The sequence below is a fragment of the Pan troglodytes genome, chromosome X (genome assembly GCF_028858775.2).
Source record: "Pan troglodytes isolate AG18354 chromosome X, NHGRI_mPanTro3-v2.0_pri, whole genome shotgun sequence".
NCBI classification, from domain to species: domain Eukaryota; kingdom Metazoa; phylum Chordata; class Mammalia; order Primates; family Hominidae; genus Pan; species Pan troglodytes.
Genome location: NC_072421.2, coordinates 10515000 through 10531450, shown reverse-complemented (window position 1 = coordinate 10531450; position 16451 = coordinate 10515000). Strand labels below are relative to the sequence as shown.

General features: G+C 49.5%; 1 protein-coding gene across 6 annotated transcripts in view; it reads right to left on the bottom strand.

The window, feature by feature from the left end:
* Positions 1 to 16451, bottom strand: part of SHROOM2 (shroom family member 2) — a 162746-nt gene that overhangs the window by 9120 nt on the left and 137175 nt on the right. For all 6 annotated transcript variants that reach the window (XM_016942807.3, XM_016942806.3, XM_016942808.4 and 3 more), the window contains 3 exons: positions 7466 to 8161; positions 2637 to 3188; positions 955 to 1126 (listed from right to left, as the gene is read on the bottom strand). In XM_016942807.3, coding sequence (XP_016798296.2) covers positions 955 to 1126; positions 2637 to 3188; positions 7466 to 8161 — 1420 coding nt within the window. The remainder of the gene's footprint in view (positions 1 to 954; positions 1127 to 2636; positions 3189 to 7465; positions 8162 to 16451) is intronic.

Below are 16451 nucleotides of genomic sequence, written 5' to 3'. Positions count from 1 at the left end.
TCTCTAAACCTAGGGTGTGGCCCAAATTCAAATGGTCCAGATGGTATGATTTTCCTGGTTCTGTGTAGAAAAACCGAACATGTTTTGGATTCTTTATTATTTTTTAAAAGAGGAATGTGCAACCAGAATGAAGCGAATGGTACCGTGTGCCAGATGGAGGGCCCGTAAAAGCCCCAAGACCTAAACCCTTAATTTTCATTTCCCTTTTTAATACCTTGAACCAAAAAGTTACCACCTTCCAGCCCGGAAGCGGTGGCTCACGCCTGTAATCCCAGCACTTTGGGAGGCTGCGGTGGGTGGATCACTTGAGGTTCGAGACCGGCCTGGACAACATGGTGAAACCCCATCTCTACTAAAAATACAAAAATTAGCAAGGCTTGGTGGCAGGTGCCTGTAATCCCAGCTACTCGAGGGGCGGAGGTAGGAGAATTGCTTGAACCTGGGAGGCAGAGGTTGCAGTGAGCTGAGAGTGTGCCACTGCACTCCAGCCTGGGTGACAGAGGGAGACTCTAGCTCAAAAAAAAGTTACCACTTTCTAATTTGAAAATAATTTTCCTTTATCTGAGGCAGGGGGATCGCTTGAGGCAAGGAGGTCAAGGCTGCGGTGGGCCATGACTGCACCATTGCACTCCAGCCTGCACGACAGAGCAAGACCCTGTCTCCAAAATAAATAAATAAGATAAAAGGAAAGAGAATGGTGACTAAACTAATTTGACATTGGATCCTATTGAAACAGCAAAGAGACGTTTGTGGAATGGCTCAAGATTAGAACATAGAACTAACAACAGAGGGCTTCACTAATATCACCTCAAATTCCACTGTCCTGAGTGAAAGCTGAACACAAACGCCCTGGGACACGTGGTGCAGCGTCTGCGCTGGGGCAGGATGGTGTGATCCGGATGCCTGCCCCTGCCTGGACACGCGCACGCTGTCATTTGGAATGGACTCTCCTACCTTCTTCACCGACAGGTCGTGGTCCAAGTCGCTTCCCGAATCCTCTTCGTGCTCCTGCTGCTCCTGCAGGTCCTTCATCTTGATCAGCAGCTCCGCCTTGGGGGCCGACGTGCTGTAGTAGGTAGAATTGGTGGCCAGGGACACGGCCGCAGGCACGCTGGGCTCCTCTTTCCTGGGTAAAGGTGTGGGAACTTCAATGAGCTGGGACTGTGCACGCAAACAGCCCCTCTGCCCCACCCCCTGGGTTGTGACAAATCAACACTGGTGCTCACGAAAGGACACCAGCCAGGGAGATGAGACAGCCAAAGGGGGAAAAATAAGTAGGTAACAAGGTTAAAACTAAAAACAATCAACCCTGTCAAATGGATACTCGTTAAGTGTATGAAACATAGTTTTTAAAAAAGGCAAAAACTCAAATAAGCAGGAATATCTAAGAATCTCTGCTACAGAGGTGAGAGCACAGATGATCTCTACCAGGAGCCTGGGTTGATGAGGACAAGGACATGTGTGACGCTATCTACAAACACCAACCCTTCTCCCTTCCTCCCAGCAGCCCTGTCGGCGCCCTCCTGCCTGGGTCCACTTGGTCCAGCTGCTCCTCCTTGGCTGTGTGTCATACCCACTCCACCTTCCTACCCATGAATGACGCTGTGCTGGCAGAACATATGTCAGCAGCAGGGAAGATGCCACCACGCATGCCTTTGTGGTCAAGTGGCTGAAGGAGATACGCTGAAAGTGCTACTTACAAAACCAATTAAAATACATTTGTTCAGGCAGGTGTAAATTGTCGTAATTTTTTTTCATTTCTATTTCAAGAGATGGGGTCTTACTCTGTCACCCACACCGGAGTGCAGTGGCACCATCATAGCTCACTGCAGCCTCCAACTCCTGGGCTCAAGTGATCCTCCCACCTCAGCCTCTCGAGTAGCTGGGACTACAGGTGTCTACCACCACGCCTGGCTAATTTTTTGTACTTTTTGTAGAGACTGGGTTTTGCCATGTTGTCCAGGCTGGTATTGAATTCATGGGCTTAAATGATCTGCCTACCTCGGTCTCCCAAAGTGCTGGGATTACAGGTGTGCACCACTGTGCCTGGCCAAATTATAATAAATTTTTTAAATGCAGATGTAAAAAAATTTCAAATAAAGTTTTAAAAAAAATTTCATAAAGAAACACATATATATTCAATCTAAGCCTTCATTCTCATGTTGGCACTAGGGACACGCGGGGGCTGGATGACTCTCTTTTGGGGGGGGCCCTCCTGTGCACTGTAGATGTTGAGCAGTGTTCCTGGGCTCCACCCACCAGATGCTTGGAACACCCCTCCCCACAGTGACATTGCCAACTGTCCCCCAGGGTAGACAGCGGCCCCCACTGAGAACAGCTGTCTTACGAGAAAGGAGACCTGTGGGCATCATCAGAAATCCTGCTGGCCTCAGGCCAAGGCAGCTTGGTGGTCTGCAGTGTGTATTTTCATGTCAGGCCCAAAGCCGTTAACCCTCCATTTCTCTTTCCGGAGGCTCACAAAAAAGCCAAAAAGTGCTAAGCATCGAGGAGCCCTTATGAAAACCTGTCTTCCCCAAAAGCACGCATGAAAACAGAGAGGCAGCCCCCCTTCCCTTTACAAGCCTAAGAGATGCCAGGCAGAGTCACGCCCAAGCTGGGAGGCCACGCCTACTCACCTCTCCTCTGTGCTTCTAGGAGAGGGGATTTTGGGGAGCAGCTTCCTCCGTTGCTGGGCTTCTTCCAGGAGGTGCTCGTCTTTGGGGAAGATGCCTTCCATCAAGTCCATAGTGGTTTTGATCTTCACACTGGGATCCAGGATGTCGGCCAGGGACTTATCCTTCCCCACGATCTCCCTGGCCAGCTCCTCCGACTTCAGGTCTTCCACAGTCTTCTCTTTGGCCTTCATGTAGCTGAGCCCTGGAGGGGAGGCGCAGCGGTCTTTCTCGGGGGGCACCTGGGTGCCCAGGGGCTGGGGCTCAGCCGGCTGGGCCCTATGTGGGGCCTCGGGCTCAGCACCCTGCCGCGTGTACAGACAGAAGCGGGAGTAGAACTGCTCAGACGTGCTCAGCGTCTTGATCTGGTCTTTCTCCAGCCCGTGGGGCAGGGCAGGTGGCTCGGCGGGGCACGCCAGGCTCTGGCGGCTCTCCTTCTCTGGCTGGCTCTCCGAGTGCACGATCTTGATGGGCACCATCTTCACCGTGGTGTTGTTGTCCATCACCCGCTCAATTCTGGAAGATGAACAGTCTGCTGAAATCGCAAAGCATGCTCCAGCCACAGACCCTGATTGACGTGTCCCCTGCCCTCCCCTCTGGATGGGAACCTGACTCAAAGGCACTAGCCAGCCACCCAACTAGAAGGAGCCTCCATGATCCCACATCCTGGATGAGGCAGAGGCCTCAAGAAGCTCCCTCTGACTCCTACCTCCGCCTTCCAACCACAGCATCCTTTCTACGCTCAAACCGCCAATGCCACCCCTGAGGCATCCCAAGGTGTCCTCCAGGGGTTTGTGGAGGGCTGTGAGGACTATTTAATACCATTTGTCATTCCGAAGATGATAATGCAAACTTTAACAAGCCCTGTTGGGTTAAATGTTCTTTTGTAGGGGAAGCCTGCAGTGGATGGGCATTTTCCAGGATTCCCATCCGTCCTTAGGTTGGTGCAGGCCCGCGGGTTCCTGCGTAGTTCTCAGGGCCTGGGGAGGGCTCCTCTCCGGAGTGGCCGTGCTTGGAGTCAGGCCAAAGCCCCCCACCACCCCACTTGGGAGAACCTCCTGTGCCATATGCAGGACAGCCCACCCAACACTGTCCTTGTACCCCCCGCCCGCTGTGCTTCAAGCTAGCGTTGCACAGATTTGCACACCAGTGAGATACGATCTTGCAGTAAGCAGCGAGTCATCGGTTCTGTATTACTTCCAAAGGGCACAGTTTTGCTTTTTTTAAAAAAAGTTTCAGCCAGATGTGGTGGGTCATGCCTGTAATCCCAGCACTTTGGAAGGCCGAGGCGGGTGGATCACTTGTGGTCAGGAGTTCGAGACCCGCCTGGCTAACATGGAGAAACCCTGTCTCTACTAAAAATACAAAAATTAGCCGGGTGTGGTGGTGTGCACCTGTAATCCCACCTACTCGGGAGGCTGAAGCATGAGAATCGCTTGAACCTGGGAAGCAGAAGTTGCAGTGAGCTGAGATCAGTGACCTGAGATCACACCACTGCACTCTAGCCTGGGCAACAGAGCAAGACTCCATCTCAAAAAAAAAAAAAAAAAAAAAGTTTCTGGATGAAAGGGACTAGAGAGGCACCTAAAGCATCCCTGGGAGACTGGGGGAGAGAGAACAGGAGGAACAGGCCCAGCAATGCCACAGTCCCTTGTCTGGGGCAGCCCTGCACCTGCTGCTCTCAGCGGCACCGTGCTAGACCATGCTGACCAGGGCCATCTCAGCCAAGAGCTTTTCAGAGCACTGGAGAAGCAGCCCCATATGCTGGTGGTCAGGAGGGAAGCAAAAAGAAACAGGCCAAACTCCACAACCCCAAATTAGGATGTGTTTCTAATGAAGTCAACCCAAAACTGCCCCTACGACGTTACACAAATGAATCCAATTTTCCACAGCAGGAGGGCAGCCACGATGCTCTAAATTTAATGCTGTTTTTCCCTCTTTCACTGGTGACTGGGAATGCAGGAGGGCTCTTTCCCTATCAAGGGAGTGGTGCTCAGGCTGAGATGAACTAACTGCGTATTTTCCTCCCTCTCTCCAGTAGGGTTCAGCAACATCTGATGTGTTTTATCTAGGGACTCACAGACACCTCACAACTGCTTCCTCATGAAGACAATTTACAAAGTCTAACTGTGGAAAATACCATTTAGATAGGTCAGACTTATGAAGGAAAACCCTGGCTAGGCACAGTGGCTCACACCTGGAATCCCAGCACTGTGGGAGGCTAAGGTGGGAGGACTGCTTGGGCCCAGGAGTTTGAGACCAGCCTAGGTAACACGGTGAGACCTCCCCACCTCTCTGTTAAAAACATAATAAATAATAATAATAATAATAATAATAATAATAATAATAATAATAGAAGGAGGAAAACCTGGCCACCTTATCCAAGCACCAGCAAACGCAGAACCCTCTGCACTCCCTTCACCCCCGCCCCCCTGGCTCCCGGGAGAAGCTCTGCTTGCCTATTACTGACTTTCACATCAGCCTGTATTGGTATCCTCCCCCTTTTGTGCAGAAATTTGATGTGCACAATAGAAACAAATTAAACAACATAAACAAATCTCCCTTCACAGGTTTTAAAATATTGGGAAAGAGGCTGGGCCCAGTGGCTTGCCCCTGTAATCCCAGCTCTTTGGGAGGCTGAAGCAGACAGATCACCTGAGGTCAGGAGTTTGAGACCAGCCTGGCCAACATGGTGAAACCCCGTCTCCACTAAAAATACAAAAATCAGCCTGGTGTGGTGGCAGGTGCCTGTAATCCCAGCTACTCGGGAGGCTGAGGCAGCAGAATCACTTGAACCCAAAAGTCAAGATCGCACCACTGCACTCCAGCCTGGGCGACAGGGAATAATAATGATAATAACATAAAATACAGTACCGGGAAAGAAAAAAAACGAATCTCCTATCTCCCACGGGTTCACATACACTTTCCAACAAAGCTTCTATTCCTGATCATTTTTTAACAGAAATGGTCTCTCTTCTGAAAAACGGTCTTGACTTCCACATGAGAACAGTTTCACGAGCCTTGACTTCAAAATAAGGACAGAACACAGTGGGTCGGACCTTCCAGCGACCAGCCCTCATCAACTCACACATTTCTCCTGTTAATGAGCCGTGCAGTCTATGAGATCTTATTATAGCAGCCTGAAAGGAGTAAGACACTTTCCTTTCAGAACCTTACAATGTTACCAATTCAAAGGATATCTGAATGATCTTTAGATACATTTTAAATGATGCAAAGCCCAGTTTTGGCCCACAGAGAAAACTGTGGTTACAATGCCTCGGCTGGAGATACAGGATCAGTATCAGTCATGTTCTTTCTCTGCTGAGTTATTTAGAAGCTAAGAAAAAAAATTACTTGAGACTCTAGAGCAGTGAGGTCCCACAGAATTTTCTGCGGCGATGGGAATACCTGTTATCTGTCCTGTCCAGGACGGCAGCCACCCGCCACACCTGGTGTGACTGAGGACCTGCATTCATCGACTTGGTTTTCTTTGCCCCACATTTACACAGCACAGGTGATGGTGGGTCCTGTGCTGGGCGTGCGGCTCTACAGCAGGGTTCCCAGCCTAACAGCAGCTGGCATCTGCGGTCGGACAATGCTCTGTGGGGGCCGCCCACGCACTGCAGACCCTGAGTGGCCTCCCTGGGCTCCACCACTAGATGCAGAGAGCACCCCCCACTCCCATCCCACTTAGGACAACAAAAACTGTCTCCAGACATTGCCTAATGTCCCCTGGGGGCCAAAATCACACTCCACCTCCTAGGTTGAGAGCCACTGCTCCAGAGAATGAGACACAAATTCTCCCCTTCTTCCATTTCTCAGTCCTTCAAGGCACTCAAGGAGGTGGTATTTGTGTTTGAAGAAAGCTAAACAGCCGGTGCTCTTTTTTGCACAGGGTCTCACTCTGTCACCCAGGCTGGAGTGCAGTGGTGCCATCCTGGCTTACTGCAGCCTCGACCTCCAGGCTCAGGTGATCCTCCCACTTCAGCCTCCTCCCTGGGAAGCTGGGACTATAGGCATGCACCACCACACCTGGCTAATTTTTTGTAGTTTTAGTAGAGACAAGGTTTTGCCATGTTGCCTGGGCTAGCCTCGAACTCCTTCAGCTCAAGTGATCCACCTGCCTTGAACTCTCGACGTGCTGGGATTACAGGCGTGAACCACCATGCTGGGCCTAGTGCTCTTGAAAGGTCAAGTTCCTGCCTAACATTCATCAGCATCTCAATGGACGCAATAATTCCGTGCCTGAAATCCTGATGATAGCACCATGAAATGTGAATGAGTATTCTTCTGCTTTAACAAAAGGTATATACCAGCTTAGCTTTCTAACATTAAAAAAAAATCTGGAAAAAAAGGAGTAAGAAAATACTGGACACCATGAAAAATACCAATTTCACCTAAAGGTCGCATGCTTAGGTTAAACTCGATTCCAATCACAAATATCGACTGCATTAAAACAACAACAACGACAAAAAAAACAGACCTCTACCCTGCAGACGCCTGTGGGTAATGCAGATATAAATGCATCTGGCTTGGAGGAAGGGGAAGATGTATCACCTATTCACATCTACCCCTGTTCCCCTGTAGGAAACAGCAGCCCCCCAGTGAGATAAAAATCCAACCACCACTGAAGCTTCACTTTCTGTCCACACAGTTATTCCCCAGTACTGACTTTAAGTCCAACGCCTTGAGCTAAAGCAAGGTGCCCAGGTGACTCCCCAGAAAGACCCACTGAGAACCCGCGTCCCACATTAGGAGCCTCATGGGGAGGGAACACCATCGCAGGACAGTACCTGGTTGAATCCTCATCCTGGATGAGCAGGGGAGGTCTGTCCGTCAGTTTCTGGGGGGCGAACTGGGGCGAGGGGGAGCGCGAGGTCTCCATGGTGGCCGTCTGCAGGCGCAGGTGCTGCTGCTTGGGAGGGAGCAGTGCTTCTGGCAGAGGACGTGATGCGTCCCCGCTCACATGCTGGCTTCCACGCTCACAGACAGTGGCCTTCGGGGTGTCCTGGGGCTGGGCACTGCTGAACACAGGGGGGCTGTGGGAGAGGGACAGGCGGGCCACATACACATCCAGGGACGCAGGGGATGGCGTTGGGAAGGGCCTGCCGAGGACAGCCAGGGGGGCGTCAGCAGGTGCGCCGTCTGTGGCCCTGTATCTCCTGGGCTCGCGCTTGGGTGGCGGTGGCCTCTGTGGGGCTGGCCTCTTGGAGAGCAGGGCTGAGCTCACTGGCCACGAGTCTTGTCCTCGAGCATGCAGGGGTGAGCCAGGGCTCTGGGCTCGGGGTCCCAAGTCTGCTGGGATGCTCTCCTCCGAGTATCTATAATCTCGAGGTAGGGTTCCCGCTCGGCCCCGGCCCTCCCGGGGCAGCTCTGGGGCTCCCCGGCAGTGAGATAGTTCAGAGAATGTGGGTGGGTTCGGTGCCTTCTGACTCGGTGGGTGCTGCTGTGATCCTGGGCTGCCTTCCCGACACTGGGCATCTGCTTGTCTAGAGGAAGAACAAGTACAAATTAATCAACGATTCCAATAATACCTTCCCACCACAAGGGACTGGACCTGGATCTTCACAATCCCCTTAAGCCACTTTCAGGAGTTAAATCCATATGCACTTTCCCACACCTGTCGCCACCCAACTCCTCATGCAAGGTGGGGAGTCGTGACGCACCTCAGACAACATGAGGCTGTCAACTGGCATGTCCCACAAGGGAACATGAAGCATTCAAGACACAGGTGCACACATCACACACAGACACACATACACACACAAATTGCATTTGTTTTTGCAGGAATAAATGAACAAAAACTTTAGAAACAACATTAATGTTTGTGGAAATGCTCACATACAGCTAGATTCAGAAATATTTACTTCAAGTCACAGTATTTTTATGTGGCTTATGGGAAATTGCCATATACAAAGGGGTAAACCTTTCTAAGATGAGCTGCAAATCAATTCTTTATTAAAACCTTGAAAATCAGTATTGTATTATGAAAATTAAGACCAACAAAGGCTCTTTTAAAGAGTTGGGGTCTCGTTCTGTCACCCAGGCTGGAGTACAGTGTGATCATAGCATGCTGCAGCCTCGAACTCCTGGACTCAAGCAATCCTACCACCTCAGCTTCCCAAGTAGCTGAGACTATAGGTGCCCACCACCATGCCTGGCTAACTTTTAAAATTTTAGTAGAGATGGGGTCTCACTGTGCTGCCCAGGCTGGTCTCAAACTCCTGGGTTCAAGTGATCCTCTTGCCTGTCTGCGGAGTAGCTAGATCTACAGGCATGCGCCACCACGCCCGGCTAATTTTCGTATTTTTAGTAGAGATGGGGTTTCACCATGTTGGTCAGGCTGGTCTTGAACTCCTGTCCTCAAGCGATCTGCCTGCCTCGGCCTCCCAAAGTGTTGGGAGGTCTGGTCCCAAAGTGTTGGGAGGGCAGCCTCCTCTGCTCTCAGCTTAGAGGAGGCTGAAGACACAGCACAGGCTTAGAAAACAAGCTGTAACCAAATAGCTCAACCTCAGCTTCAGACAACAGCAACCCCACTCAAAGAAGTCAGATTTCTCATGTGCATCAGACAGACACTAACAGAAACTCCTAGCTTGAAGTGTTATCAAAATAACTTGAATGGCTGGGCACAGTGGCTCACATCTGTAATCCCAGCACTTTGGGAGGCCGAGGCGGGTGGATCACTTGACGTCAGGAGTTCGAGACCAGCCTGGCCAACATGGTGAAGCCCCATCTCTACTAAAAATGCAAAAATTAGCCGGGCATGGTGGCATGTACCTGTAATCCCAGCTACTCGGAAGGCTGAGGCACGAGAATTGCTTGAACCTGGGAGGTGGAGGTTGCAGTGAGCTGAGATCATACCACCGCACTCCAGCCTGGGTGACAAAGCAAGACTCCGTCTCAAAAAAACAAAACAAAACAAAACAAAACTTGAACACAGCTATGCATGGGTTAGAGAACAATACATCTGTCTGGTTATAAAACACAGAATGACATTAAAATACTGCCAAACTGATTTGCATTCTGAGAAGCGCTCTCACAGGTCAGATGTCTCCCCCACATTGCATTTCAATATTCAATGGTTCAGAATTCAATATTCCATTTCATTTCGATATTTCTTTCTTTCTTTCTTTCTTTTCTTTTTTTTTTGAGACAGGGTCTTACTCTGTTGTCCAGGCTGGAGTGCACAATCTGGGCTCACTGCAGCCTCCACTTCCTTGGCAGATGATCCTCCCACCTCAACCTCCCTAGCAGCTGGGACCACAGGTGTGCACCACCACACCCTGCTACTTTTTGTATTTTTGTAGAGATAGGGTTTCACCATGTTGCCCAGGCTGGTCTCAAACTCCTGGACTCAAGGGATCCACCTGCCTTGGCCTCCCAAGTGCTGGGATTACAGGTGTGAGTCACTGCGCCCAGCCTCAATATTTCAGCGTTCAATAATTCATTTCATGCCAAAGAGTTGAGGTACACTTGCACTTTTTTTCCCTTTTAAAACTCCTGAAATCTATCACCCATAGACCCACTTGAAAGCACCTGGTACCTGTTATTTAAAAGCGCCAGGTATTAGTTCGTTTTCACGCTGCTGATAAAGACATACCTGAAACTGGGAACAAAGTGACGTTTAATTGGACTTAGAGTTCCACATGGCTGGGGAGGCCTCAGAATCATGGCGGGAGGTGAAAGGCACTTCTTACATGGCAGTGGCAAGAGAAAACGGAGGAAGCAAAAGCGGAAACCCCTGATAAACCCATCAGGTCTTGTGAGACTTATTTGCTATCACGAGAATAGCAGGGGAAAGACCAGGCCCCATGATTCAATTACTTCCCCCTGGGTCCCTCCCACAACACGTGGGAATTCTCAGAAATACAATTCAAGTTGAGATTTGGGTGGGGACACAGCCAAACCATATCACATCACCACATCACAGAAACAGATAATTAAATGACCTATAATTTATTGCTAAAATCCAAGTGCCTTTGGTCACCCACTGATTAAAAAGGAACTCTATTTGCAAAGTGCCTTCTGCAGAACTGCTCCGAGATCCACCCATAAACGAAAGAGAACTCACCTGCAGGGAGCAAAGGCCCTGTGAGAAGTGAACAATGACATGGAGCAAGAGACCCACTGAGAAAGTGGACGGCAGGCTGGCTCCAGGCTTCTCTCCTAATCAGAAGGTGCCCACAGGCTCCTTCCCATCTTCCTAGAGGGCCAAACTACAGGAGCTGGGTGCTCTGTTCTCAGGGGAGTGGTGTGTGCTGCATCGTCACTTCCCACGCCAGAAGTGCAGCATGGGGCGCTCCAGCCCAACACTGCACTTCATTCAGACCTGCAGCAGCACAGCAATGTCTGGACCAAGTTTGCCCCCCACCCCCACCTTGCAAAGTCAAACTATAAAATCACTAATTGGTTTTTATTGTCGCAGTTGATAAGAATCTGGGCCATCAGGGTCAACAACACAAACGAAGAAAAGGACCAAAAATGGGGATTGGGGACTTGCTGGGGTCATATTCCAACTTTTGTTTCTAACTGGTTCCAAGAGGCAGCTCTGCAGGTTGTGTGTGTGAGTGGTCCATGTTGTGCTTGCGCACAGATGCATGTCTATGTGTTACATGCATGTCTATATGTTGTATGCATCTGGTGTGTATGTGTACAGATCTATGTGTAGATGTTGTCTGTGTCTATGTTGTGTGTGTGTAGATGCATGTTGTATGTGTATAAATGTCTGTCTGTCTATATGTACACTGTGTGTGTGCCTGCGCTGTGTATGTGTGTAGATGTATATCTCTGTATAGATGTATGTTGTATGTGTATGTCTGGTTGTTTGCATGTGTAGATGTATGAGTCTGGGTTGTGTCTGAATGTACACATGTGTCTGTGTGTAGATGTATGTTGTATGTGTACGCCTGGGTTGTGTATGTCTGTAGATGCATGTCTCTGTGTCCATGTGTGTTGTATGTGTGTGCCTGTGTTGTGCGTTGTATGCGTGTGTGGGTATGTGTGCCTGTGTTGTGTCTGTGTGGAGATGCATGTTGTGAGTGTGTGCCCGGGTTGTATATGTTGTATGCATGTGTAGGTACGTGTGTCTCTGTTGTGCCTGTGTGTAGACGTGTGTCTCTGCATATATGTATGTATTTCTCTTTGCCATACTTCTAAGGATAAAATAAATGGTGACAGCAAGATCCAGAGATAGAGCAAGCAAGGCACTAAGATGACTTAAGACTTTGTGTCTTCGCACAAGCTCCAGGAATCAACTGCAGCAGGAAGTTCGGCCACACAAAGGAACATTTCAAAGGCAGCTGCACTCTAGGATCCAATTGATATTCAGCCTTGGTTGGTGTTCATTCTCATGCAAAACATGCTAATGCCACGTTCCCAAGGAGACAGCTGCTTGCACAGTTCCCAGAGGGGAGAGGGCCGGCAGGCTCCAAGCAGCAGTGGCTTCAGAGATCTGCTACATGGAGCCCACGGCCCTGCCATTCTCCCTGGGCTGGCCGCCACTGAAGGAGACGGAGCATGAAGCTCTAAAACAGCACCTCAAAGCCAAACAGAACTTATATGAAGGGGACAAACCTGCAGGAAGGGCCACCATTAGTGTACTCAGTCACCCAGCATGCTATGACAGGACCGAAACCACTGTTAGGAAAAAAACAAACACTCTAGAGATCCTGCTGGCATTACTCTATTTTTGCTTCCACGATGAGACAGCCAGCCCCATGTCTGAATGCAAGGTCTCCTTGCACTGCTCCTGCCTCCACACAGCCCTCAGCATGGCTGGTTCCTTCTCACACAGCCCTCAGCTCTCCCAGTCCTGCCCTGACATCACCCCACCTCCAGGTCACGCCCCAGCAAGGGGACTCTCTCAAATCACCCCATTGCTCACCTGCCTCCACGCTCCTCCCTGGGCTGAAAGCACCTCTACAGAGGGCAGGGATCTGGGCTATTTCCTTCAGGGCCTTGCAAGCAAATATTTATTACATGCATCATGTTATGCCCTCACTTGAACACAATGTAAATGCACCTGTTGCTTTCAATCACTTTCACTTTTTTGTGCGGAATTTTAAAAGGTGAGAAGCTGCATTTTTTCAAGACACCATGGTTAAGTTCTCCGTGAAAGGACCTTGTGTGTGAATGTTCCCAACACAACTAAACAGTTTTGAACTGCTCTGTAATCAATAATCCACCACTGTTTTCTGAATAGGGTTAACAATTATCTTTAGCAGGGAGGATGGGAAAATTTCTGAATCTTGCAGATGACTTAAGGAACACACACCACAGGGTCCTCCTCACCTACTTTTTTTTTTGGAGACAGAGATAGGGTCTTGCTGTTTTGCCCAGGCTGGAGTGCAGCAGCGTGATCACGGGTGACTGTAGCCTCGACCTCCCAGGCTCAAGTGACCCTCCTGCCTTAGTCTCCTGACTAGCTGGGACCACAGGTGTATGCCACTATGGCCTGGCTAGTTTTTAAATTATTTTGTAGAGATGGGGTTCACCATGTTGCCCATGCTGGCCTCAAACTCCTGGGCTCAAGTGATCCTTTTGCCTTGGCCTCCCAAAGTGCTGGGAGTACAGGCATGAGCCACTGCCACAGGCATCATAACTACCTTTGGTGTCAATGATGGGATAGGGATGCATTCTGATTTGCAGACACACAACACAGGTGCTGCTGAAATGCTGCCCGCGATGAACTCCAGCGCCTGAGTGCTTTCTAAAGTACAGGTTAAACATCTCTCTTCCGAAATGCTTGGGACCAGAAGTGTTTTGGATTTCAGACATTTTTGGATTTTGGAATATTTACACATACATAATGAGACATCTCGGGGGTGGGACTCAAGTCTAAACCTGAAACTCATTTTGCTTCATATACACTTTATATAGATAGCCTGAAGGTAATTTTATACAATATGCTTAATAATTTTGTGCACGAAACAAAGTTTGTATCCACTGAACCATCATAAAGCAAAAGTGTCAGTCTCTCTGCCACCCATGTGCACAATCTGTGGTTGTCTGGCATCTCCGTCATTCCGGACTCTGAATTGATATGCTGCCAACAAGCAATAATTTTCCTATACTGATATATAAGCACTCAACAGTGAAAAGCACGATATACCATCAATACAGTGAGAGAGGAATGTGTCCAGGGTAAGTAAGCAGCACGGCAATGGCACCAGAACACCCGCCTCAGCTGTGAGGCGCCAGCAACAGCAAACAGCAGCAGCTTGCCCAGTCTCTACCTGCATTCTCACTGCGACACATCCCACGAGATCAGCTGTGGAATTTTTCCTTTATGGCATCATGTTGGTGCTCAAAAAGTTTTGAACTTTGAAGCATTTAAGATTTCAGACCTTCTGATTAGGGATGCTTGAGCTGTGTTAGCTGCCTGTGACTTGAGGTTTCCCCAGGCAGACACATCCAATCGGGATCCATCACGTGCCAGCTATGTGACGTCAGGCAGGCAACTACACCCCAGAAAGCTGCCTCTCCTGTACAAGCTGATCACAGGCCACATCGCATAGGATGGCGGTGAGCTAGCAGCAGATAAAGGCCCTGGTGTGGCAGATGGAGTTGCGTGGGCTTCCTACGAGCCAGGCACCTGCTGAGCACCTAAGACCAAAGGGTCAGTCTGTGATGGGGCAGACCTGGACACAGGCCTCCGTGACACCAGCACCATACAACCTTCTTCCCAAAGCATAACACCATGCAACACACCCAGCCAATGAGATGGGAAGGGCACCCCTGCAGCCGACCAAGCCAGCCGGTGAGGGGTATAAAAGGTGCCAAGAGAGCTCTGGGCAACGGCACTGCCTCATTTTTACAATGAAGAGACAGAGTGAACACACTTCCCGTGGATAATGACATTGAGGTGTTTCCTCCTTTCATTTACATATTCTGCTAACTTATGCCATATACAAACGTATTATACACAAGCATACCATCAAAAATAGCAATGGATAGGGCAGTATCTGTGGTGGCCCAAGAGTCCTCCTTGAAAATGTATGCTACAAAGCCAGGGTCTGGGACCGGAACTGTGTGCACAGAGCACAATTATCTCATGGGACAACTGGGGTAGGGCCCAGCATTGCTGCTTCCAAACAGAGCCAGGTTTCCATGAGCATGGAACGTGGAACACTCAGTAACTCAAACATCAACTCAAGCTCAACACTGACAGTTTGAGGTTATCATCTAGAAAGCACTCCTCCATTGGTTGTGGGCATAAATAGAAGGGATTCTGTAAAGCATAGAATTTTTATCAGGAATCACAGGTAGCTGGTCTGCCCTTCAGCCTGGTGAGGTGTATCAGACGCTGCCAGGCAGGTGTTCACACGCTGAAGAACCACGGCGCCACCAGGCCTCAGAATGCGGGTCAGGCAGCTAAGAGCCGGCACACCCATGTCATTTTGAGCACAAGTCTCCCGAACGAGTACCTGGTGTCTCCACTGTCCTTCCCAGGCCCTGGGCAGCTCTTACAGACACACACCCTTGGGGAGGCACAGGTGGAAAGCTCTTTTGCCAACACAGCACTCCACAAAGGCCAGATGAGGTGGAAAAAGGAGACAGTGGGGAAGGCGATGGAGCCCAAAAGAGGCAAGCAACCAACCAAGCAACCAACCTATCAATGCTGAGATGTATTAGAAACATTTTAAACAGTGTGAACACCTGGGAACAATGGCACCAAACACTCTCCTTAGACATACCAATTTACCAGGCTGAGCACAGTGGCTCACACCTATAATCCCAGTGCTGTGGGAGGCCGAGGTGGGAGGAATTCAAGACCACTCTGAACAACATAGCAAGACCCAGTCTCTACAAAAAATAAAAATTAAAAAAAAAAAAATTTAAAAATTAGCCAGGTATGGTGATGCATGCCTGCAGTCCCAACTACTCAGGAGGCTGAGGTGAGAGAATTGCTTGACCCTGGGAGTTCAAGGTTGCAGTGAGCCATGATCACACCACTGCACTCCAGCCTGGGTGACAGAGGGAGACCCTGTCTCTAAAAACAAATGAAAAAAGCCTGGGTGTGGTGCCTCGTGCCTGCAATCCCAACACTTAGGGAGGCCAAGGCAGGAGGACTGCCCGAGGCAAGGAGTTAGAGACCAGCCTGGGCAACATAGCAAGACCCTGTCTCTACAAAAAATTGAAAAACCAGCCAGGCATGGTGGTGTGCACCTTTAGTCCCAGCTACTCAGGAGGCTGAAGCAGGAGGATTGCTTGAGCCCAGGAGTTGGAGGCTGCAGTGAGCTATGATCATGCCACTGCACTCTAGCCTGGGTAACAGAGTGAGACTGTCTCTGAAAAGCAAAAAAGAAATATTGATTTACCATAGGACTTTCCAGACTGTGAGCATCAGCAGGCTAGAGGCTGTTTGGTTGTCCTTTGCATGCCCAGCTTTCAGTCATAAAAACTGAAATTGCCCAATGAACAGACAGACCAGCTAGTGACGACAAAGGACACAGCTGTTCTCACAGGCTCTGCTGCAACTTTTGTGTCCTGTTGGAACCACCTTCAGGGAGGACAACAGCCCTGAACCATCCTTCAGTCAGTCATTTCTCTACTGCCGTGTCTCTGCTGAAGCTGCTCCCTGTATGCCAGGATTCTAGTGCCATGTGGGGAAAGCAATTACTCTAGAAAGTCAGATGAATTTAGTGTTTCTTCAGTGTCTTCACAGATGGATAAAAAGGTCTGCTGCTTCCTTTGGGTTTTATTTGTGCTTGCAGGGACTTGGATGGCAAAGAGTAATGAAGTTGAATTAGAGAGGCTGATAAATCACTTGTGGTTAAG